The sequence below is a fragment of the Zonotrichia leucophrys genome, chromosome 6, assembly GCF_028769735.1.
Source record: "Zonotrichia leucophrys gambelii isolate GWCS_2022_RI chromosome 6, RI_Zleu_2.0, whole genome shotgun sequence".
Classification (NCBI taxonomy): Eukaryota; Metazoa; Chordata; class Aves; order Passeriformes; family Passerellidae; genus Zonotrichia; species Zonotrichia leucophrys.
Genome location: NC_088176.1, coordinates 15,927,821 through 15,952,479, shown reverse-complemented (window position 1 = coordinate 15,952,479; position 24,659 = coordinate 15,927,821). Strand labels below are relative to the sequence as shown.

Here is a 24,659-nt window from a genome sequence, read left to right as displayed (position 1 = left end):
TATTTGTACTTTGAGATAACAAATAAAGATAATTTTATAATTTAGTACTACTGTAAGGTGATACATTTTCTTTGTAATAAAATATTCCAGATGTTTCTGGGCTGTCCCATAATAATTTTTATGTCATAAAGAAATTCTTATTGCATTTTCCTTAATTTAGATACACTCTTAAAATTGCACTCTTGTGCTGTCAAGTGTGCAACAAAACGGAAAGAAATATCAGAAAACAACAAAAGCTCTTTTAAAATTTTTGTAATAAATTTTAAAGTTTCTCTGCTGGAATATGACATTTATTTTCTGTTCTATCTCTTTTACTCTCCTTTTTTCCACAGTATTGAACATTTTATTTTTATTAAACCTAATTCACATTTGTATCTAAATTTAATTTCAGAGACTCTCAGAAATATGTGTGCTTTGTGATTTTAATACATATGATATCATTTGCCTTTGACGTTCACAGTACCTACAGAAATGGAACTATTTATGGAGTAGTTCTTAGTAGTAGACCATTCCTGAGCCCTTGTGATACATGGAAACTCCTAAGAAGGATAACTGACAGACATGGTTATTTAAATAGATTCAAGCAGCACGTAAATGTCAAAGGCATTTATAAGGTTTCCCAGTTCAGCTCACTGTTTTTATTTGAATGTCTCTGCCCATCCTATAGCAGTAAATGTGGTTTATTCAGTTAAGATTTTCTGAAAAAACACAGATCAAACATGCTTATTTCAATTGCATGAATTTTGATGTGGTTAATATCTTGGTTGCTGTCTGGACATTGGAGATTCATATGTATAATCCAAGAAATCAATATTCAGAGTTGTTTGTGGTTTTTTCTAAATGAATACATTCTGAGAATTGATTCTGTTGGTTTTTACAACAGGTACTGTGTGATCCTAACACAGCCAGGTTTTGGCATGAAAATGTTTTGGTGTCACTGACTTGGTATCCTCTGGGAACTCTTATAAACATCCTTAATTTCATGTTTCTTTTAGAATAATTCTCTATCCCTTTTCTTACAAAAATAATTTTAAAAACATAAACACTGAAGATTGTAAGTTAACTGCTTTTTCCATAGAGCTGCAAATGTTTATGTTCTCTTAAAACTACCAATTATTAGCTCTGGGGGATCATGAAGTTAGTAATCAACAGAGATTATAGACTCTGGGGGAGATTTCCTGAAGTAAATGGCCAGTCTAGTGTGAAGGGTTGCCAGATGCACTGCAGCTTTGACCAAAGGTATGAATTTCTTCATAGTTTGGCATGAATTTTAGTATACAGACTAAGGCAAAAGGCAGCAGCCTTTTAATGTCAGCCATTCTCCCATTTACTCTCTGGAGATCTTAGGTTACTTGACAAGTTTTTACTATTGACAATGTTTTTCAGCACTGCTGAGAAGGATCTGACAGTCTTCTTCATGCCCTCCTGTCAGGTATGTATGTTGTTAAGATGCCCCCAAACCTTTTTGGGCAGAAAAGTCTCAGCTTTCTCAGCCTCTATTTTTGTCAGATTCTCCTATTGCTTTGTGAACTTTGTGGTTCATTGCTGGACTCAGTACATAAGGTCTGTGTCTTTCATCATTTATAATTTAGAGCTCTTCTCACCTGCCTGGCCAGCCTGTTGCTGAACTTTAGATCTTTGTTTTATATTGCTTCCATTTTAGCAATATGTCCAGAAAAAGCTTCAATTCAGAATCACAGTCCTCAAAAAGACTTGTTAAAGAAAATAGAGGTACCATTTTAAATTAGTTCTGTTAGTAAATACTATTTGTAAAGACTTCAGTGTAAATTTACTCCCTAAACAAAATGTCGCGTCATTAAGTTACAAGAACAGGTAGTACACAGGCTGGCATGGAGCAAAGGGCAATCTCTTCCATTCCTTTCTGTCCTTGACCTCTGTACTCAGACTGCCACCAAGAGGAGCAGTTGTGATGGTGGCAGTGCACGCTGCTGTCCCTTACAAAGTACACCGAGCTCCTTGGCGCAGCTCACGCCATTTGTTATAGATACGAGTCTGGTTTCACAGGGCACTTGCATCCCCTGCTCTGTGCACACAGTGGTCATTCATTTGCCTGCAAATCTGCCTCTGAGACTTTAATGGATACCCATGTTTATGAATGGCATTCTGTAAATAAACAGTCAAGAGAACACAGCAAAAAGTCTTTCAATCTATTGTAGTCTGGCTGGAAATGGATGTTCCATTTCCTACTAGCAATTTTTGAGTCAACTTTCTCCTAAGAGCTTGACTAGTTCTTGTGAACAAAAATAAAATTTTAGTTATTTCAATATGTAGACCTTGAAAGGTGCCGTGTTAAAATAGTAATTTCCTTTTATTAAAAGTCATAAATAAATATAAAATAATTCCTATAATGAAAGGGGTTTTTTCCAGCCATTTCCTTCCATATTTTTTCCTTGCTATACCTAATTGAGAATATTGCAGAATTTTACATGCTATTAATGTAGAAAATAATCCAGTCACAGAATCACTGACAGAAGTCAGCCCCTTTTCTGTCCTCTTGGCAAAATGCAAAGGTAGAAGACCTTCTTTTCCTTTCATTAAATATAGTTCCAAAAAATACATAGTGACTTTAAAAAAAATTCTGTAGTATTCATAATATGCTGCCAGCCTCAGATATCAGAAGTCATGTATGAAACTTATCAATATTTAAATCATTTATTGAATTTTAATAATTCCCTTAAATATAATTGTCTGAGCTTTCCCAGAACCTAGAAATCCTTGGATATCAGTGATTTGATCTATGCTTAGTCCTCTCAGATGCAAAATCCTGGCCCAAGTTCCTTTCCGTTTGCATGACAAGTACAAATCTAAGAGGTGAATATTTAGGTTTGAATGAGGATCACTCACTGACAAAATTTCTCAGGCAAACTCAGAGCCCAATCAATCCAAGTGATATTTAACTGAGGCAAAGTTTACACTGTTTATGAGTTTACACAGTTCTGCTGGCATCTCTTAGGACTGAGGAAGAATTCACCCTTGAATTGCCATAGCCCTGCTCATCTGCCAGAAACCTTCCATTCCTCCCCCAGCACACCCTGATCTAGAATTAACCAACAGCAGAGCAGCATTTTTGCCTAAAATTCCTGTCCCACTGACCAAGGAAGTGCTTCATGTGTAACCCTGGAAGGACTTCACCAATGTAAGCTGTGTCTGCAGCCGGCAGTATGGGAGGGACAGCTAGAGCAGGGGAGGCAGCGAGCCCAGCTCCCCGTGTGGCCTCCATGGCACTCTGACTTCCCAGCTTCTCTTCTGCCCTTGTCGAAATCTCACTGGGAAGTACTGGTGTGATTTCACTGGAGCTGCACTGCCCCAGATTCCCAATGATAACACATCAAAAGAAGATTTTCCTTGGACATTGTCTAGAGTTTGTAGAGATCCCAAACTCAAGCACCTGAATAAGTGGAAGTTATAATTACTAAATGTGTCAGGCACCTCAACCAGATATAAGTTGCCGAATATTGCAGAGATCAGTAGAGGTACACAATTAAAGAAATGCTGTGCCATGGCTTATACAAAATTATATGTTTCTGATTCAGATTTATTGCATCAGATTAATTTAGGAGACTGGAAAATCCCTTGCACACATTTAGAACTGATCTTATTAAAACTTATTAACAGAAATAAACTTTTATTTAATTGCCATGTGGTTTAATTTCCTGTCTGTAAATCTTCTGACAACAGCAGTATGTATAAAAGGAACACTGACCTAGCTTTTCAGAGGTGGTCAAATCTCAGCAGATTTTGACATATTTGCGTGAGTGACTGTGGACTCCTTTGAAAACTTCATAGACAATTATGCTATTGAAAAACTTGATAGGAATAGATTTGATCCTGCAAGAACCTCTCTGGTAATATAAAGCAGTATGCAGATTTTTGAACAAAACAAACTTAAGAGGAATGATAATATTTCACAAATTGTCAGAGAATAAAAAAATAATTGTTTTCTTTGGTATTAAATAAAGTAATTGATTCAAAACTTATGAATTAAGCTATAATCCATCTTATTGCTATCAATCATGTGAGACAGTGAACAAAGAAAATCCATGTTGATTTTGGTCTTGTTCATATGATGAATTCATATATCAAGACCAGTGAGTGTCTTGTAAAGGTTTTATAAAAATGTATATGTATCACTGGTATCACCATTGCCAGACTAGAGCAAGATTCTGAAAGTCACCAGAAGAATAGTTTACTTTTTCTCTTCAGTCTTTGTAGGAATTAGCAAATTTGAAAATCTCAGCTCAAAAATTGAAATGTTGATTTATTGCAAAGCTACCACTGAAAGTTTCAGGACAATTAATATACACCCTTCTAATTCCTTGGCTTAAATATGTTCTTTACTATGAATAGAAGCTTAATATTAAATTTAGTGGAATTTTTAGTGGCTGATGTTTTCCAGGAAATCAAAGGCAGACATGGAAGAGCCCTGAGCAATAGATGTTTAAGAAAGTGAACAAAACATATTCAGTGTGCAAAAAGCCTCCATCATAAAGCAGAAAAGGAAGATAAATCAATCAGATTGTTTGCATTATATATGAGAAGAGATTTTACAGGACAGCAACAGTAAGAAGTCTAATATTTTTATGAATGTATGAAAGGAATATTAAGTAAACTTCTGGGAAAGACTATGCTGAATAAATTGGTTAAAGCTGTACATCGGCTACTATTGAGGTATTTTTTATGCTACATTTGTATCTTCATATTAAAATTATATCTTTGCTTGATTTTTAAAGTAATGAATACCAGCCTTTTAAATAACAGGATTCTGCCTTTATTCTTTAAAAAAAAAAATGGGAGGTGAAAAGGTAGGTGAATTAGTTCTCTTGGTAACAATCATTCCTATCCTGCTCTGGTTACATGCCTAGAAAATAATTAACAGATTTTCTCTAATGCTTCCTAAAGATGTTGAAACTAGAGGACAAATATTGACTGAGAGGCAGCAAAACTTGCCTGGACAGGAGAAATTAATGGTTTATATAACTGAAAACAGTTTGCCAAAAACAGAACAGAAGTTATGGAATATCTGATTTAAAGTTAATCACATGTCAAAATGGCCAGAGGTGGTGTGTACATGCACTTGGATATTTGCAGGCCACACTTAAGTTCTGGTACTACATAAGAAGGCTCTTTCACCATCCTGAGGATCTTCAGGGCCCCTGTTCCTGTTGCTGGGAGCTGCTCAGGAGATGATTTCGCCGCGAGAGCCTTTTGGAAGCAAGAGGGAGCCAGTCATGAGGACCTGAAGAGGTTTTGGCATAACCAGGCTTTCAGAAACAGGAGCAGAAACTTGCAAGCATTATGTTTGCCACTGTTTATCAGGGTAAAAGAGGGAAGGACTTTGAGGAGGAGGTGGAGGAAACAAACCTGCACCTTGTAACTGGGTCCAGCATATTGGGTAAGATGGATTTTGGACTGCAGTGTGTAAAATCACAGAGGAGGTGGAGGCAGTTCACTCTCCCCCATGCAAAGGTGGGATGCCTCTCATTCCATTTGTTCTCCCCACACATGTGCACACTCCTTCCCCCAGGTGTGAGCTCTGCTTTGGGGTTGGGAAAAGCAAAGAGAGGCATTTGTTCCTAGCGCCGGCGTGGCTGCAGAGCAGGGTCAAAGACCACCTGAGCCCACGGGTGTTACGCAAGAGGCTGTAATGAAGGGGCCCCAGCCCGCAGCATCCACCAGCCCGCCTCCCGCTGCCCTCCCCAGTGCCGGCCCTGCGGCTCCGCGGGTTGCGAAAGCCCCGGGAGTACATAAAGCATTCCCTGCCTGGGCACTGCCACCACCATCAACACCCGGGCTCCCAAGAGGCTCCAGGGACCGGCACTGTCTGTAAGGGACCCTGCTGCTATGGGCTGGGGATGAGCAGGGGCCTTGCCTGCACATGCATCAGGGAAAGCTGCGTGACACCCTGGTGACCTACCAGGGCAGCCTTCCTCCCTTCGCTTGTGTGACAGAGCTTGTTTCTGATGCTATTCTCTGTTTGCTGCAGGGACAGGATGGCCCACACACAGAGAGCTCTGCCCTGGCTGCTGCTGCTGTCACTGGCCTTGGTGGGCAGCAGCACTGCAGAGCGGGACTGCCGAGTAAGCAGCTTCAAAGTCAAGGAGAACTTCGACAAGACCAGGGTAAATCTTCTTTATTCACAGATCTGGATCTGTGATGTCTTGCATAGCTCTTTCCAGGCTACAAAATTTGGCATTCAGTAGCACCACTGTGGTCACATTTTGAAGTCACAGACTGTGACACTGAAAAACAGCTAAAGTTTGTGATGTGCACACCTCCACAGATGCTGAATCCTGGTGCACCTGATAAAGGAATACTGCAGAAACTGAGTTTTAGCAGACTGGTCTCAAACTGTAGGGTATAAGCAGAAGGACTGTATTGACTTGGCTGTTTCTGTGAAAAATTAATACTCTGGTGTTTTCAGACACCATTGCAAGGGAAAAAAAATGTACATAGATCTGACAAGATCTTCTAGTTGTTATTTCTTTTCCCACTAAATTTTGTTATACTTATACTTTGTTATATACTTTGTTATATATTCCTTATACTAGACAGCTGCAGATACAGGTAAGTTTACCCAAAAAAAGTCAGTATTTCAACAAATTATGATTGCACTAGCATGTATTGATGGGTTCATGCTGTTGAAACAGATGGATTTGCTTCTTAGATACACCTTTGAGGCATGATGTCAAAGATCTGCATGCTCTTCCCTCTGTCACCTCCCCTATTCTGTACTGTCTGCTTGTAATGTTTCCATTGTTCTAAGTCTACATGTCAGCCTTTCTTATTTCCTTGCAGTACAGTGGCACCTGGTATGCCATGGCAAAAAAAGATCCTGAGGGGCTGTTTCTGCAGGACAATGTGGTAGCCCAGTTCAGCGTAGATGAGAATGGACAAATGACTGCCACTGCAAAGGGCAGAGTCAGACTCTTCAAGTAAGCTGTTTGCCACTTGTTCCATTTTGCTAAGCTCCAATCCTACCTGCTTCCCTGTGCAAGTCACTGAAGCTGTGCTCTTACATTGGAATGTAATATTGTCTTTGGCTACAGTAACTGGGATGTCTGTGCTGACATGATCGGCTCTTTCACTGACACAGAGGATCCTGCCAAGTTCAAGATGAAGTACTGGGGAGTCGCCTCTTTTCTGCAGAAAGGAAGTGAGTACTTAACTATAGAGGATGCAGAACTACTTGGAAGACTAGTGATGTTGTGTGTCCATGCTGGGAAAAGAAAAAGTTCTGTTGAATTTCTTAAATGCACTTAAAAGACATAATAACTATCATACTGCAAAGCTTAATGTGAACAAGGTAATCATTACTTTTTATATGGGACAGCTGGTTGGCTTTCTTTAAACAAGAAAAGACCTGGCCTTTGTATATCTTTGTATTTCATTTGTTTTTTACCCAACAATATAATTGAAGGCTACTGTTTGAAAAGAAATGAAAAGCAGATGAAGTATTTTAAGACTTGTTTTAGTTCAGAACTCAGTTACCAGATGCTGACATCTCTCTGCAGCCTGATGTCAGAGCTGGCAAAGCAGGGAAGAGGGTTTATAAAATGTTATTTTGTTTGGTCTTGTGTCTGCAAATATAGAGATTTCTCTGTTAAAGAGACAAATGGGATCATATGTATATATTTGTACTTTTATGTCATCTCTCCACCCTATACAAAATCAGTTCCTTGAGCCAATTTGAGATTCAGACACTTTGTAGCTCAAGACATTTCCTTGGATTGTTTCCAAGAGAAGCAGCTAGAATTTGGAACTGATAGGAGCTCCATTCCATCCCAAGACACAGTTACAAAGCATGGTTTGGATATCAATTTGTCTTAAACAGTTCCCAGGTCTCCCCAGAATATGCTGCTGAGTCATGGGCTCTTCAGGTTGCTGGCTGACCCCAAACTCTGCCTTTCTAAAAGGTCTGGTGTCCCCCCACAGGAGAGAAGGGGAAGACAACAGAGTGTTGCCTTCACCAGTGCAGATGTACTGCAAGGGAGAATCTTTGGCTCAAGGAGAGGAAGGTGCAGATATGTCAGGTTTTACTGCAAATACTGAAACAGCCTCACTTCTGTTAGAATAGAGTGTCTAGTGTGACCAGGTTTTTGTCATGTTACATAGCTAATTGTTTAGAATTATCTGAAGTTGCAACAGTGTTTTAAGAAGAGGGTTTATGGCAGAACTTGTAGCAAATACTTCTAATACACAAGCAAACTGCATGATTATCTTTTCCCTTAAAAATGCAGTCTAAGTAACATCCCTGGTAAGAAAATATTTATGGGTTTGAGTCACTTTGAGCAGGCCGAGCATGTCTATCTTTAATTTCTTTTAAAAAATAAACATGGAATTAAATACTGGACACAGGAATAAATGAAAAGCTAATCTGCTATAACTTGTACTGATCTTCATCTTAGCATTTTCTTTAATAGACTTATGGCAGCAATCCTTTCCGATTTACTGGATTTCACTGGTGTCTCTAACACTTTTTTTCTTTGCTATGTTTTTTTCCAGATGATGATCACTGGGTAGTGGACACAGATTATGATACATATGCTCTTCATTACTCCTGCCGCCAGCTAAATGCAGATGGCACTTGTGCTGACAGCTACTCCTTTGTGTTCTCCCGGGATCCCAAGGGATTGCCTCCAGATGCACTGAAAATTGTCAGACAAAGGCAGATAGACCTCTGCTTGGACAGGAAATACAGAGTTATCGCCCATAATGGTGAGAACTTTTTTTTTCTGAAGAATTTTATTTCAGGGTGTAATGACTAAATATCATTAGATATTAGATTAATATCATTAGAGATCAAGTGCATAAAGCCTTTTACTTAGTGGCTGTAACACTGTCTTTTGAAAACTGGAGCTTGTAGTAACTTATTTCCAACTTTAGCTTCCCTTATCTGAAGGAGAGCTGAGGTGCATAGTTTTTCATGCAACATATCAGGTCACCTGAAACAGTAATTAGAGGAAGTTGTATAACAATTAAGTCAATGTAGTGTGAGTAAACATAGTAAGGATAAACTTCATAGCTATGGTAAAAAGTAATTGGGCAGCTTTTATCACATCTCTTTGCCTTTGTTCAAATACTTTTTTGAGAAATTCATCAGAAAGGCTTTTAAGGAAAATAGAAGTCTTGGAAAGGATACCTTACAGAAGACCCTTTCTCACAAGTCCTCATGTTAACTGTTTCACAAAGAGCTGTGGAAGAGGGTCATAGCCCTGATACTGGAAGCATGACACTATCTTGAGTCCTATAGTCAGGCTGAGCTTACAACACAGGGAATTAGCTCACTTATGCTCAAGTGTATTACAAAGGTCAAATGATAATTATCTAGAAGAAACTATAATGTTTCTTATGATAAGAATTACACCCAGAGTGGGGAATTGTAAAGAGTGAAGGAGAAAAATCAAAATATTTCGAACAAATAAAATAGTAGTACCTCTCCTTACTTCCTCCCCACCTCTCACATCCTGGAAGGCATGCTATTTATGAAAGACTTGACTGGTGAATCAGCTGAATGGGAACTCCCAATGTAATGATGTGAGCAAAAGAGTTAATACAATTCTTGCATGTGTAAACCAAGGCTCACATGAGATTGTTGTGCTTGGCATAGGTCTAATTGCTATGTCACATGAGGTAACAAGCATAACTGGAAAAAGTATTGAGGATTAATTAGAAGTTTTGAAGAAAAGCAGAAAAAATGATTGAAAGTTTGTAAAATGTGTCCTCTAGTGAGTGCTTTAAAGATCTTAATCTTTTCCTATTAGGAAGAGGTTAAAGGCTGACCTGAGCAAAGTCTGTGCTTGTCCACACAAGCAATAGGAATTGGATAGAAAATGACTTGCAAACACAGAAATAATTTAAATGGATGGAACTTTAAACTGGACACATTCAGAGCAGAAATAAACAGCCATTTGTTTAACTCCAAAGGTCATTAACCTTTGGAACAGTTTACCAAGAGCTGTTGTATGTTCTTCACCACTGAAATCTGTAAACCAAGATTAAAGGCTTTTCTCAATGACATGCTAGAACAAACTGAGATTGACTGAAGGAACTTTTGGGCCTTATAAAGAAAGTCAGAACAGATGAGCTAAGTCAGCTGTTGTGGCTCTATTATCTGTTCATCTGATCCATAAACAGAGTAATACATTGCTGTGTTGCTTCAAGGCACCCTGTTATCAGATCTGTTGCTAATTGTGCACACTCTGCCTATGTCTTAAAGCTAATTAAGAGTGTGTGTGTGTGTGTGTGTGTGCGTGTGTGCGTGCTCACTCAACTAATAGATGTAAAAAACTTACTTGATTTAAAAAAATAATCAAAATATCTATACTGGCTGTTTAAGGCAAAAAAGAAGCCTAGGAAATGAAAGATTTTTGTTCTAACTTACACTGCATTTATGATGGTAGCTCCTTCTCAAATATAGCTCAAGCTAAGATACTCTTAGTCTCTCAGAGTAGTAGCTCAAGTAACTTTAAGCTGTGTAATGTCAATATTAAGTGAGAGTACTTGTAAATACAGTGCCATATCAGTAGTGTTGAAAGCTGCATGTGCTGTTAGCATTTGCTGGAAGTAACATTTGTGAAATAAAGAGTGGTATATTCCTTCTGCTAATTTACTATTGCCATTAGAAGTTTTGGGGGTCAGGAGATTCTTACTTTGTTGAAAGAATCCTTTTTAGGGAAATAACTTGAAGCTTGTTAAAGTATAGACTCTTTTAAATCCAGTATCACTGAAAGATACTCTGTCATTGATCTGCCCAGTACGTTGTCTGCAAAAGTATTAAAATTCTCAGGAGAAGTGTAACGGATTGGATGAATTCCTGTTTTGTTCCAAGTTGAAAATTCCTTAGAATTATAAACTACAGAGTAAGGTAATGGCATTATTATTACAAGTAAAGACTGCTGGACTCAAGAGCATTTTAAAGAAATTAGTAAGCATTTTAAATTTGGTGAAAGTTTGTGTAATTAAATTTTGTCTGGAGTGTTTAACAAACATAACTGTGGTTTTTGTGTGTTTCAGGATTTTGCTCTTAAGGAGATCCAACCCTATGGAAAGAAGCCATGTTACAGCACCATGGATGTAAAGTTAACACACTGATCATGTGTTCTCTGGAAAATGCTTTAAATGGGTCCATTTAGATTTTCAATATATTTATCTGAGCTGTGTAGCTCACTTTGTTAATAAACCAATGAAACATTTTAATAAACTTGGATTACAAGGGATACAAATTGTATGCAAATCTGTACATATGTACACATTGGTTTCATTAGTAGTCTGTTATCTTAGTGCACTCTTTTGAACTGGTGACTGGTGATAATTAAGAATTTAATCTTGCTTTTTGTAGTGGTTTCAATTTCTGGCTAAAAGAGTATTTATCTTATAAACCACCAAGTACATGTATTTTCTTTTCAACAAGAACATTATATTTTCCCTATAAAATACTCGGAATCATTTAGAAAAGAGAAAGGAATTTCAGTGACCCTAAATATCACTAATTAACTTTATTATATGACTTGCAAAGACATAAAAAATATACATATTTTTAAAAGAACTATTTTACACATGACGATTAACCATTTATTTATTTATTCTTTACTTATTAATTCTCATGTATTAAGTCCATATTTTTAATTTGAGATGGAACCAAACTAGTCATTTACTTGATGATAACACATGTTCATTACCTTGTTTCAGTTAGTCTGCTCAAACTTACATTCAGGCAGACAGTTATTGAAGTTTTTAATCAAGTTCCCTTTAAAAACTGGATTTTAAAAAAAGCAGATACTTTCTGAGGATGAACATTTTCACTAGAAACTTTTAAGTACTTAATTCAACTATTTTACATTCACCAAGTTCATTGCCATATTTCTATTTATTTCAGCGTAAGAGGAGAATTCAATCCCTTAAATTAAATTGTCCAAATCCTACTGAGGCAAAGCAATGAAGTCAAGAGAATTTTACCCATGGGAATTAAAAATATGTATTTAGCTTTTTCCCTCCTCCTCTGGCATGTAATACTATAACATAATGACCTATATGACCTGGGATAGCATAGACAAAATCCAAAATGTGGCATAGCTCAGACTTTAAATAATTATCTGGTAATGAAAGACAAATGTGGCTGTTCATGGTTGCTTCTTCTTACAGTGGTTTCTGTACCTGCTCTATGCCTTTCAGCGTTCCCTGTACAACAGAGAAAAATTTCCTGACATTTACGTCTGAAATAGGCAACATTATACAGAATTGGATTGACAGCAGAGTTGGCAAAAGTGAATAATACTATCCAGAAGAAAACTGATGGCAAAATATTTAAATCTTCTTTGAAGTTCTGAACTAAAATTAAAAAAATAATTACTACTATTGGAGTCCACATAATGAAGAAAGAGATCATCAACAAAAAAAGGGCTCGGAATAGTTTGTAGTCTTGCTGGGAAACACGAATCTGATGACGTTCTGGATAGGCTAAACCAGCATTTAAACTTCTTCTTGATGCTTTTGTAATCTGCAGTAAAAGAGAAGAAAGCAAACTTTCACTGAAACACATTTCTACAAGTGAAAACATAAATTTTGGCACATGATGTTTTCTTTTGAAAAGCGACTACAAAAAACCACATTGCAGAATTCATTTGTACTTTTTGTCCATGGTTCCATTTCAAATGTTCTCACTTCACTAGCAATTCTTTTTCCTCTCAGCTGTGAATTCGTCTCAATATTAGGCAAAGTGGTTGTTCTTTTCATGGCTCTCTACCAGCTTTTCAGCATAAAACAGTCTTAATTACTCATGAAATCCCATTAAATTCAAATTATGACCTCATTTGCTCTATCTAAAGAAACCCATTGATTTTTTTCACAAATGCAAACTGGAACATAGTTAACAATCCTGTTGATGCACAAGAAGGAAGGTGATCCAATTCTCTTATGGGCAGGCTGATATTGTGAGGTAGGTATTAGAAGGAGCATGAATTTATTACAATAAATTATTTTAAATGTGAATGAGATTGTGCATTGTTTTGTGTCACACTTAGCTTTTCAGACAGTAATCACAATTGCTTTGTATGAAATCTTACAGATCGTTAGAGTCACTATAAAAATCTGTGTCTTATAAAAGCACTCTCTGATGTAATAAACTGGACTATGGGTAGCTTGGAAACCTAGTATTCACAGGTGTGCATCATCTGTCATTAGGTAGAATATTGGACCCAGTGGGCTTGCAGAAAATTTGAAATCCTCTGCTCTAAATCCCTGTCTTCCCTGAAGTTGGCATGGCACAATTAATTTTGCTACATTCATACCTCTGATGCAAAGAAATTAAAACTGAAATATCTAGCAAAGATTTGTGCTAAATTACTGAGATGCCACTTTATGCCCTGCACGCATAAGGAAGGGGTGTTTCCAAAAAGCCTTGATCAATCAAGGCTTGATTGATCAAGGTTTTGATTAATCCTTAGATGACTATACAGGAAGTCAAAAGATAAGGCTCTACATGCCACTTTTCCCTTTAGCAGAAACTACAGGAAGGATAACATTAATACTAGCAACATTTTAACTTCCTGGTACAGGTAAGGATGAAAATGTTTAGAGAGAGTAATTTGTCATTTTGTTAGCAGTTTTCTGAATTTTTCATGGAGATAAATACTCATTAAGACTCTAGACATCTTCAAAATATTTCAATAAAATGTATAAGTTAAAACCCGTGAACCAAAAGTGCATTTCTTAGCAGCTTCTGAAGCTGAGAAGGGGACAGTATCACTATCACAGCTGCTCCCCTGATTTAAAAGGAGTAGAGAAGTCTGATGTCCTGACCATGTAAAACAATTCCAGCTTGATGGTCTTCTGCTGTACAATCTGGAATCCAAAAACTAGGTTAATTCCTCCAAACAGCTCAAACCAAGAATTGTTCTCAGAGAGTGCCTAACCTATCTTAGTAAGTACAAAGGTTTCACAAAATGCAAAGGACTATTATTCACTTCTAATATAAAATTAGGAAAACTGGGTTGTGTGCGCTTCTCAGTCATCACTGTTCAAACTGCTACAGAATGTCCTCATCAGATACATTTTTATCTGTCCCATATAAATACCTTCTGTCTTTCCTGCAGGAGCTGCACAGTCTAGAACTAAGAATGCAAGAGTCACCAGGACTGCGTTAAATAAGACACAATTGCTTCTTAAGAAAGCGTTCAAGAGAAATGGAGTGGCAGTGGTAAGTTGTGGATCTCTTTTTGGTCTACCCAGTATAGATACCTGTCCTTGGCATCTGGACCACACTTGGACAAACAGCAACTTAAAAGTCATATATATATAAGCATGTAACTTCCAGAACACAGACATCCTCCCTAGCTCTAGCCTCTGACAAAGCCTTGCCTGAGAGGCAGGACAATGGAAAACCAAATAAATTACAAATCATGGCATCTAATCTATCATTTTTGCCAGGGTTCTGGGAAGTGTTATGTAAAAATAATGCTCAGTTTCAGACTAAATTGTGAAGTACACATTTGTAATAGTGTATATTTCTAAAAAATTTCTGGTCTTGCATCTGTAGTCAGTCCTCATCATTCTGATCAATGTTGTAACATGAATACATGAATGCTTGGCACTGCTTCCAGCAATTCTGAGACTCATGCTATGTGTGCACTGACATGATGAAGCATCCTCACGAAGTGAGAGTGAGTCTGCTCTCGGGAATGGCTCAGGGATTGAGACATTCTCCAGTTCAGTTCTGCTTGCTTCCCAGAGAGACAGAAGATTCAATTATATCTTGCTATGGCCCTCAAGACTTCCTCATTTCAGGGGAAATGGTAATGTATTTCAGCATCTCTGTTAGCAAGTTAGAAAAGAAACAGGAGCAGAGCAGCATGGGGATGTCTTGTAATCCAGTATTCCAATCCATGCTTTTGGTTTCTAGCTCCCTATGTGCCATTTTTAAAATAAATTTACCTGTAATCTGGAGTCTGCAAGGACAGGACTAACAAACACCATTCCTGTCCTGGCCTCTGACCAAGAACTGTGGCATTTCTTGGCCTCCAGTAATTTGCAGTTCTTTCAAAGGACTCACTCTCCAGTGAGTTACTCTGAGCTCTTTGCCTACCTGTATGTGGTTGCAAGTGCTTTACTTCACTACAAGAGGTTCACCTAATGCATTTACCTCAAGGTTATAATGAGCTAATACAGAAACTACAGGCTGATGACTTCTACTACAAGTTTAAGTTTGATCAATAAGCAAGGATATGTGGAGACCAGATTCTAGGTCCTTGGCTCATTTTACACCTACATCCAGCTCTGGCATGTGTATCCAGAGCCTGTTGGTGCTCAGCATTTCATCAGCTAACTCCTTGCTCAATAATCTATGTATGTTGAGGTTCTTTTCCAAAACCTATAATTTTCTTATGAGAAGTTTAATTACCCAAAAAAGGAAGCAAGGATCTTGTAGGTGTTTGTTAAAAACTAGGCATTGCAGTGACTAGTTCAAAGTGCTTGGTTTGAAGATTTCTAGATCTTTCTCATTCTAGTTTTGGATAGTTTAAAAGGAAATTAGATGCTAATATAATGCTTGCTAGACTATAGATTAAAACTCTGTGGCGCTGGGTGACTTATATTTCAGCATATATGTTAAACATCATCCACTTAGAATGAAAGTGGAAGCAGATGGTTTAATTTATAGGTTTTATTTACAATATTTGAAATTGTGGAGGATTAAGCATAATGTAATGAGATCTGTGTACTAAAGACACATGCAGAAAGTCAGTAGATCAAAAAGTGGATGGCTTTTTTTCTAGTCCTGCCTTTCTTTGCTTTCTTCCAAATCCCTTATTAACAGTTTAGGCTCAAGGAAAGCAAAATCAAGTTTTTAGTTATTTCAAATGCTTGACTCTTTCAGCATTTAGGAGATTGACAGTCTTGAAATATGAGCAGCACATAAATGTAGAAGTGTATTTAATATTATACATAAGAAGACAAACCATGTGTTGGGCTCTGGTAATGTGCTGCTGAAGCACGTTCTTAATTGAAGTATATAGACTTATGTGCAGGTTGAAATGCTCCATTTCATGTCACATACTTATAATTTATTGAACAAATTTCATTCCCTCTACATGTATTGGTATTTGGTGACAATATACTGATGCCTAGTGAGTTATTGTTTACTTCCCTTTATTTACAACAAAATTTAAAGGAAAAACATACCTGTAAGATTTTGGAGTAACTGATGACAATGATGAATCCTGGTATCAGAAAGAAAACAATGGCAAAGGTTGTATCCCAGACTGTTTCTCCTGCAGTGCTGGGCCAATCCAGGGTGCAAATATAAATGTCCTATTTACAAACAATGAAGAAGAAAAGTAATATTGTACCATTATTTTCAGTACAGCACTGTTCTTATCTCCCTCTATGCTTATGGGAAAAAATGGCTAAACCAAGACTAAACTAAGACTGTAAAAACTTTCTACTTAGACAAAAAGGTCAAGTAATATATTACTTGATGGTTTTAAAAGCCCATACAATCACAAATATATATGTCCACAACTGGAATACTTCCATTAATTTCTTTTCAAATGGTAATGGCAACTTTAAAATTGAAACTTACAAACCCTAAACTTATTAATTTATTCAAGTGTCATGTGAGGTGCACTTTTGTATGCATTTCAAAATATTAGGCAGAAAAATCTGCGCATGGCCATTTTGTACAGAGGAGGCTGCGGCTGCAGGGCAGCTCTCCCAGGACGCTGATCCTTCGGGATGCTGATCCCTCGGTAAGAGGAAGTGAGCTGAAAAGGAGGTCTCTGAGCCGCACTGAGGAACACAAAGAGAATCTCAGCCGATGCGCGTTTCCCACCTAACGGGACGGTCCGCCGGGGGGCGGCGGGGGAGCTCCGGCCGCTCCTCCGGGCACAGCCTCGCACCTGCCCGGCGCACAGAGCGCTGCCCGCCCTGCAGGCGATCTCCTCGCTGGCCGCTGGCCGGCCGTGGCAGAGGCGGACGAGCCTCCACCGCCGCCGGTCCCGGCGCCCCCCGGCCCGGCCCGGCCCGGCTGCCGCGCCCGGCGCTCGCCCTCACCTGGCCGGCGGGGGCGGGCAGCCGCACCACGGTGAAGAAGCAGCAGAGCGGGAGGGTGGCGATGGCGGCGAGGCCCCAGATGAGGAGCAAGGCGGCGGCCAGCACCTTGCGGCGGCGGAAGGCGGCGTGGCGCAGCCGGGCGATGCTGACGAAGCGCTCCAAGCTGACGGCCGACAGGGAGAGGAGGATGACGGTGCCGCTCAAGCTCACCACATAGAGGAGCAGGTGGCAAACGAAGTTGCCCAGCACCCAGGACTCGGTCCAGCGCACGACGGCGATGAAGGGCATGGCAGTGATGAAGAGCAGGTCGGCGCAGAAGAGGTTGAGGACGAGGCAGTTGGCGGCACAGAGCCGGCGGTGCCGCCTCACCAGCAGGCAGATGCCCCAGATGTTTCCCGCTAACGACAGCACGAAGATGAAGGACAGGGCACATGACTCGCCGATGCGCAAAGCCGTCACATTGTGGCCCCTGAAGTCCGAGAAGAAGGGGAAATAGGTCTTATTCCATCCTGGTGTGCCCCTGGACACGGGCATGAGGGTGGCCAGTGGGCATGAGAGACGCACCGGGGATGGTGGCACCAGCCCTAGAGGAAGGGCTGCGCTCCCAACCACCACGGCGGCACCTGGGGTGCCCTTCCAGCACAGAGCCAGGGCATGACCGCCATCCCCCTCCCTCCTCTTCCTCCTGTCCCTGCTACCGACGGCTCAGCCGTGCCAGCTGGGCGGTTTATGGCCCTCGCACTGCAGTGGAACAAGGAAGTGCGAGAGTAAACACGGTGGAGCTCACACAAAGGCGAGGCCGCGGTGCGTGGGGCGGCAGTGAGGGGCTGCCCGACACCTCCCTGGGCAGGGTGTGGGTCAGCACACTGCCATCACCATGGCCAGGCCCAGCCACCTCATCGAGTGCCAGCCCTGGCCTGCTCGGCTCCCCAGGCAGGCCCCTGGGGTGCCAGTGACCCTGGGAGGCCACTCAGTTTGCTCCCATCCAGTGGAGTATGCATGGCTTAGAAACAGGGATGGCTGCCACACCACTCTGAGAGCTCTCCTCAGGAGCCTTGGATGACCAGACTAATCTAGGGTAAAAATAAAAAAAAAAAAAGAAAATAAAAGAGAAATTTAACTATTGCCTCCTGTATTGACAGTGGCTTTTGGAAACAGCAGACCTGTGCATTGCTTGTCCTAATTGTGGAGAAGTGTCACCAATGTGATTTTGGGGATCTCTTTATGAAATTCATCTAGAATCTCGCTGGTGTTATGAGTTCATGATGGAGAAGCCTGTTAAAGTAAGACAAACCTAGAAAATACCTTATTTTCTCTGAACTTCAATTACTAGAAGCAGTTGCTCAGATTGTAAATGACAGTAGGGCTTTCCACTTAGGCTCTTCACTTCAGATGATTTAGAAATTGGCTGGGGGTGAAGCACGCAAATTGTCACAGACAGGCGGATAATGTCTCATAAAAGAAGATAAAATGTTTTCATAAAGTATGTAAACAGCTGTATAACTTCAGGCTGGGTGAATTCATTTGGCTGAGTGCCAGTGCAGCGCTCAAGGGTGCACTTAGAGGCTCAGCGTGTGGACCTACACCGTTTGATGAGGTGAGAGTGATTCCACGTGTGTGCAGCACAAAAGCGGAGTGCCACGGGGAGCAGGTGACAGGCAGTGCTTCTGCACTACCCTGGGTGTGACCCTGCCATCAACCATTTACGCAACAGCATTAGCGGGGATTCCAGATTAGTGGGGATTCCAGAAACTTGGTCCTTTGAAGGGGCAATCTCCTAATGAGGGATGACAAGAGTGACATCTTTTGTGGACTGCTTCCCACATCTTTGCCTGTGCAGAATTTGCATTTATTTCAATTAGCAATTATTTCAGTTAGTGGTTCTAACGATCTATGCCATCTCATCAAACAAGGAGTTTGCAGGGCAGCCTAAACAGGTGTATGAAATGTTCCTGCTGGCTCCTGCTGACAGATGACCGTATGAAATGTGGGCACAACATCTCCTGTTAAGGGGATGGGCTATGAAGTCAAGTGAAAACAATAAGAAAACTTGCAAAGATTGGGTCTTTTTTTCAGAAAGCAACACAAGTGACTGCCAAGTGTCTCAATATAGATACTTTATCCTACATCATTTGATGGGAGGAAAAAAATCTGCATCCATATTACAAAAATTTCAGTAAATTTAATAGACCTAGTGATTTTTTATTAGCATTTTTGATCAATGGTTGGCATATCTAGCCACAATTTATTTTGGCTCTGCTATGAACTGATTCTTTAAAATTATTTGTGAATCTTGAAATACAGCAACACCCTGTAGTTGCCACAACCTCACAGGCCTGGGACATTTTACAAGCTGACAGACTAGCCCCAAAGTTCGGGGCAGCTGGCAGTAACAGTGGTGTGGTCAGCTCTAAATAATGGCAGGGGTTTGGGAAAGAGCCATTGTTAATAGCCTGGTTGTACCTGTGTGAAAACCTGGGAGGCATTAACAGGACAGGGGGAGCAGAGGTGAGGCAACTGGAAATGGTAGCACAGATAAATGCAAATTTTATTATGAATAAAATATTTAGCCCTTTTGACATTAGTGGAAAGTTAAATTAGAAACTGGCCCTGTCAATTCAGAGTAAAAGTAAACATATTTGAAACAATATAGGGGAAAGGAAACAGGAACTGAAACATACAAAGCTGCATTATTGAAGAAATTAAGATACTTTTAGTCAGGAAGGAAAGGAGTGCCAGAAGAGAAGAAGATTTGAAGATGAGATGATGTGTGGAAGTGTCTGGGTAGATCTTTGATCTTCGTTAGAAAGGACCACCTTTAGCTTTGGTCCTTAGGTGTGAGTTACTTGGCATAAGCCTGTTGTTTGCTCAGGAGACCCAAAGTGCTGCTTTTAGTTAGTTAGTGAACTTCACACTGACCTGTGTACAAAATCCTGTGCCTGGGGACAGCAGAGGTGTGAAGAAACAAGCTGGTTTCCCTCAGGTTTGATCAAACAAGTGGGAGCTCCTTGCAGGAGCAAAAATTGTCAGATTACTCTTGGGTCTAATGGATCCATTATCTGAAAGAGCAACTTTCTTTTCCCTCCCATGAGGTACAAAAGTTGTATTTGCTGTTGGGTTGGTCTAATCATAGCAACCACCAGAACATGAAATGTGAGGAAGAGAGGAGTTGTAACCCCCACAAAGCCACTCTGGCTTTACTGTAATAGGTGGATGCTGCGTGTGGTATGTGCACCACATGCTCATGACAAGGAAGTGATTACCAGAATGCTGGAAACCTGTTATGATTGCTTAACCTATATAATTTTTGTAAGCTATGTTTGCTTTTATGCTCAAACATGGAGTCAGCTCAGATTTCATTGCTCTAAGTTAAATGAAAGCTGCAGACACCTCTGTGGAGGTGGTTTGCCTAACCTAGCAGGAAAAAATCTGCTTGTTTCTTTTTTCATGGGTGTTTTCTTCATCCCTAATGAAAGCCAAAGGTTTGGCCTTCTCTGTTTCAGATAAGGGCTGTGTTACCTGATACCATTAGTCAAGCTCTGCTTTTCAGATTGTTCCCCTGGCAACCATGAACTGTCGTGACAGATGGGGATCGATCAGCTTATTTATATCTTGAGCATTAAGAAATATTCCCAGAGAAAGGGACCACTTAATGGGTGACTCTGGGAGATGGGAGTTCTTGTTCCATTTGGACATGGTTTAGTAAAGGTTTTTGCCTTATTTATGCATCTTCTTGCATGTAGATCGGTGTTTTAAGTCTTTGGGTGTATTTTTGTGCACCTGTATCACACTAGGTAAATAGCACTGACTCCTGTAACAGATGTATTGCACATTTAATGTTTGCTAAGTGATGTAAATTCATTTCATTAGAAAGATTGTCTCTTTGTCTTCACAAGAGAGGTTGCAAGCTTGTAGATGATTCATGCATTTGCACAATAAGATTTTTATCATCAGTTTCAACCAAGGTGAGCTTTCTATTTTCATTTTTGCTCTTACATATTGCACTGCAGCTGTTCTGCTTCTAGATACTATGAATCCTGTGCTTAGAAGATGTTCTACCATTGTGAGGTATGTTTCAACTACAAGTCTGTTTTGATTTATTTTGTTTTTCAGGAAGTTTTCTAACTGCTCACCCATTTTATACTTTCATATCAGTGAGCTGAAGCGCTTACACCAATGTGTGAGGGACAATTTTAAACTTTTAGTGCAAATATCAATGCATCGGTTTGTTTACATACAGTAGCGAGCTCACACATTCCTGTGTCCACTGAAAATAACTAGATGCTTCACTTATCACGTGAAAAACGAATTCCTGTTTCTTCTTGGACACAAGTCACTGTTTCTTCTGGGAAGTCTCATTTTGCTGTAGTCAGTACCCATTAGAAGCTGGCACACTTCCTGGGATAAGTGCCAGTGGCGCTGTAATTTCAAGCTGTAGCAGCAGCATTACTAATCAAGGCCTCAGCCAAAAGCAGAGTGCCAATAATGCTGTCAGATGTGCTTTCTAATAAAAGCTGGGTCAGCTTCCAGTCATCAAGACCACCAGAAGTTTGCCAGCATCAGCACTGTGGCTCACAGTGAGGAAAAGATTTCTCTCTGAACCAAATGCAAATTAAGAACATAATCCATGTAACATAGACTTCCCCTGGATGGTCACATTTTCTGTTTTGCTGCATGCTAACCAAGGTTCAGCAGAGTGAGTCAGCTCCAGCTAAACTAACTAAATTAAGTTGTTTCTTAACAGTCTTACAAACTATCACACTTACACATCAAGTCTGTGGATTTAGGGGGTTTATCAGTTAATACAGAGTGTCAGACTGGTTTGTTTGGACATTGCAGGATCTGGTAGGACACTCTTACCAAGGAACTGAGACCCTGTATGAGTTTTTTGCAGAGTTGGATGTTAAAGTGCCAAGGTGTGCATAAAGTTACTTACATTCCTGCTAATGATCTTTGATGCAAAGACATCAAAACAAAAGCTGTGGTGAACATCTGAAGGGTTTACAAACTCAATTTGGCACCAGCCTCTCACGCTCAGGAGAAGTACTCAGACATTCCCTGAACACACTGGTCTGCTGGGTTGTATGCTGTGCAGAGATCACAGACACCATTGTTTTCTCTCCTTGTCAAGAATCCAGTGAGTAGAGAATGCTCTTATTCATGAAGTTTAAGGAGAAACATCCTTTTTCTTTCCCTGATGTCTCATCTTAGAAGAGTAACTTGTTGGGGTTCTTCAGCTCCAAACTGGGAGAGCAGCTTTACTTTTAAAAGCCACATCTTTCTGAAGGAAGGTCTACAGTGCCTGTCGGCTGCAAAGATTGTCTATATTGTCAGGCTTCTCCTTAGCTAGCATTAAGCTAGGGCTGGAGAAACAGAAAAATCAATCTTGCAAAAGCAATGAAAGTTCAAATAATGCTTTAAATTCTGCTGTAAACCTTTCTGCCTTCCCTAATGTAATGGTAATCATGTTATTTCCCACACTGTTTATGGTTTTCATTATCAGTGGCCGTTTGAGATGACTGATAAGATGTGACTTGGAGCTTCCCATAAACTGAGTCTGGAAAGCATGGACGCCTTAATTAGGCTGTAGAGTTTTCTGCCTAGTTGCATGAGATAGCACTGACCCTATCAAGGTTGTTACATGGACCAAACTATCACTTTCACTGGCACAGTGTGCACATTCACCAGTTTTGAATTTATGAGGGAAATTAAACCTGGTTGCACTTCTATCAAGAAGCCAACTGGATATCACCATAAGGTCCCAGGCTTCTTTCTTACAGAATATTTTGAAGCACCTTATCTTGGTCTATCTATCTTTTTGAAACTATTAATTCAGTATAAAATACTGAAAATTCTGGTTGGTCATAGAGACCACCAAATGAGTATCTGTCCCTAAATGCTGGTGGGGAGCTCTGTTCCAGGTCTGAATGAGGACAGGGTATGAGGGGAATCTCACTTCATGGATACATGTCCTATTTGAAGTCTGCTTTTTTTGCAAAGGACGCATTTGACACTGACAATGTTAGAAGAGAATTTACATCTGTGACTCCTCTAGAGCAGTCATGTTTCTCACTGGCTGCTTGGCCTGCTCCCACTCAGGACACCAGCTTTCTGAATTCTCTACCTGGAGCACCTTATGGAGGAAAGGCTAAAGACCCCAAATACCAAAGAACCAGACACCGTGGTGCTGTTTGTTAAAACAATGTGGGAATGATGCACTTCCCAATAATCAGGAATTAAGTGACATCAAGTTGTGCTTATGTCATTTATCTTGTTTTTCAGCAGGATAGTGATGCATGAGTGCAAGTATTGATTTGAAGCAGTATTTTATGGTATTTTATGTCTGCTTAGACTAGAAGTTCATACAGACATAGGAATACCTAGTAATTTTCCAGTTGAGAAATATGAAATTACATTGTTTTAATGACTTCTGGTACAGTAGCTACTAATTTAGCATGTAGTGAAATAACACTACATGCTTAAGAAGATGAAGGGTCAGTGCATGACCATTGTGGTTTTTTTATTTAAATCTTATTGTGTCTTTTTTTCTTGCAGGTCTTTATGTGCCATTAAAAAACAGGGCTTCTTCACTGTGAGAAATCAGTGGCTGAAGTCCCTGAGCCAAGGCAGCCTCGCCTGTCAGGGATGGTTTAGGTAGTTACATAAGTGTCCCCATAAATCTCCAGTGGTGGTGATTTTACAGCCGCTGTAAGCAATGGGTTTCACTGCTCATCTGCTCCTACCACCGGAAAGATTTTCCTTTTCTGTTGCAATTTTGAACATGTTACTCTTTTCATTGAGCACTAGAAGACTTATTTTTCTTTCCTCTGTATGAAATTGTAATTTTTCATGGTTTTTTCTAGACTGGATAAGCCTGCCTCTTCCATGAATTTGATCAAAAATCTGAAAGACTTCTACTACATTCATATTAGTCTGAATTTTTCTTTTTATACTAAAAATTAAGATAACCTTGTGAAAGATTGGTATCAAAACTGAGACTAAAAGTTACACAAGCAAGCAGGGTATTACAAGTTGATTCATGGATCTAAGAAAAACAACAGAGCTATCTTTCAGTTTTTATTTCACAAGCTGCTCTTCTTATAGAAAAAAAAAATGGGGAGTTTTAGCTGTCTTTCCAGCCACCCAGCGTTGCATCAAAACCACTTAATTTGCTTAAAAAGAACAGTGTGAAAGCTAGATTTATAAATACACTACTCTTGGTAAACCATTGTATTAGCCCCCAAGCTTCCCTAAATCAGCAGCTTCAAAAATGCAGTCTTCCTGGTAGGTTGAAATTCAATTACTTGCAAGGGACATAACAGAAAAAGGCTCCTGAAATTGTAAACCCAAAGTGCTTGAAGTAATGAAAACACTTCTGTTGCTTCCTGCCTTAGCAAGATCTATACTGACAGCTAATTAATTCTTACCAGTAAGGTGAGCAAGTTAGGCACAAACTTCTCTTCTGCACATATAACTAAAGAGAGGAGCAGCCAATCTCCTTCATTAACTTCGAGGGGAAAAAAATTTCTGAGATTTCTTTCTAAGTAATGGAAAAAAAAGTAGTGTTATGATTTGCATACCTTATGAAGTTGGGG

General features: G+C 39.8%; 2 protein-coding genes across 2 annotated transcripts; one reads left to right on the top strand and one right to left on the bottom strand.

The window, feature by feature from the left end:
• The first annotated feature begins 5,640 nt into the window (after positions 1-5,640).
• On the top strand, positions 5,641-12,374 carry RBP4 (retinol binding protein 4). The gene is made up of 6 exons (XM_064716415.1): positions 5,641-5,844; positions 6,005-6,140; positions 6,817-6,953; positions 7,068-7,174; positions 8,524-8,736; positions 11,035-12,374. The coding sequence occupies exons 1-6, from the start codon at positions 5,666-5,668 to the stop codon at positions 11,046-11,048; spliced, it is 786 nt and encodes a 261-aa protein (XP_064572485.1). The 5' UTR covers positions 5,641-5,665; the 3' UTR covers positions 11,049-12,374.
• Positions 12,110-18,125, bottom strand: FFAR4 (free fatty acid receptor 4). Its single transcript, XM_064716414.1, has 3 exons — positions 17,065-18,125; positions 16,195-16,323; positions 12,110-12,517 (listed from the first exon to the last, which is right to left on the bottom strand). Exons 1-3 carry the CDS (start codon positions 17,596-17,598, stop codon positions 12,110-12,112), a joined length of 1,071 nt encoding a protein of 356 aa, XP_064572484.1. The 5' UTR covers positions 17,599-18,125.
• Positions 18,126-24,659: the final 6,534 nt, after the last annotated feature.

Coding starts and splice junctions, on each gene's coding strand:
- RBP4 (XM_064716415.1), top strand. CDS start 5,666: ATGAAGGGGCCCCAGCCCGCAGCATCCACCAGCCCGCCTCCCGCTGCC. Junction 6,141..6,816: donor AGAACTTCGACAAGACCAGG/GTAAATCTTCTT, acceptor ATTTCCTTGCAG/TACAGTGGCACCTGGTATGC. Junction 7,175..8,523: donor CTCTTTTCTGCAGAAAGGAA/GTGAGTACTTAA, acceptor GTTTTTTTCCAG/ATGATGATCACTGGGTAGTG.
- FFAR4 (XM_064716414.1), bottom strand. CDS start 17,598: ATGCCCGTGTCCAGGGGCACACCAGGATGGAATAAGACCTATTTCCCC. Junction 16,324..17,064: donor TGCCCGCCCCCGCCGGCCAG/GTGAGGGCGAGC, acceptor GTTTGTAAATAG/GACATTTATATTTGCACCCT. Junction 12,518..16,194: donor GTTACTCCAAAATCTTACAG/GTATGTTTTTCC, acceptor CTTTTACTGCAG/ATTACAAAAGCATCAAGAAG.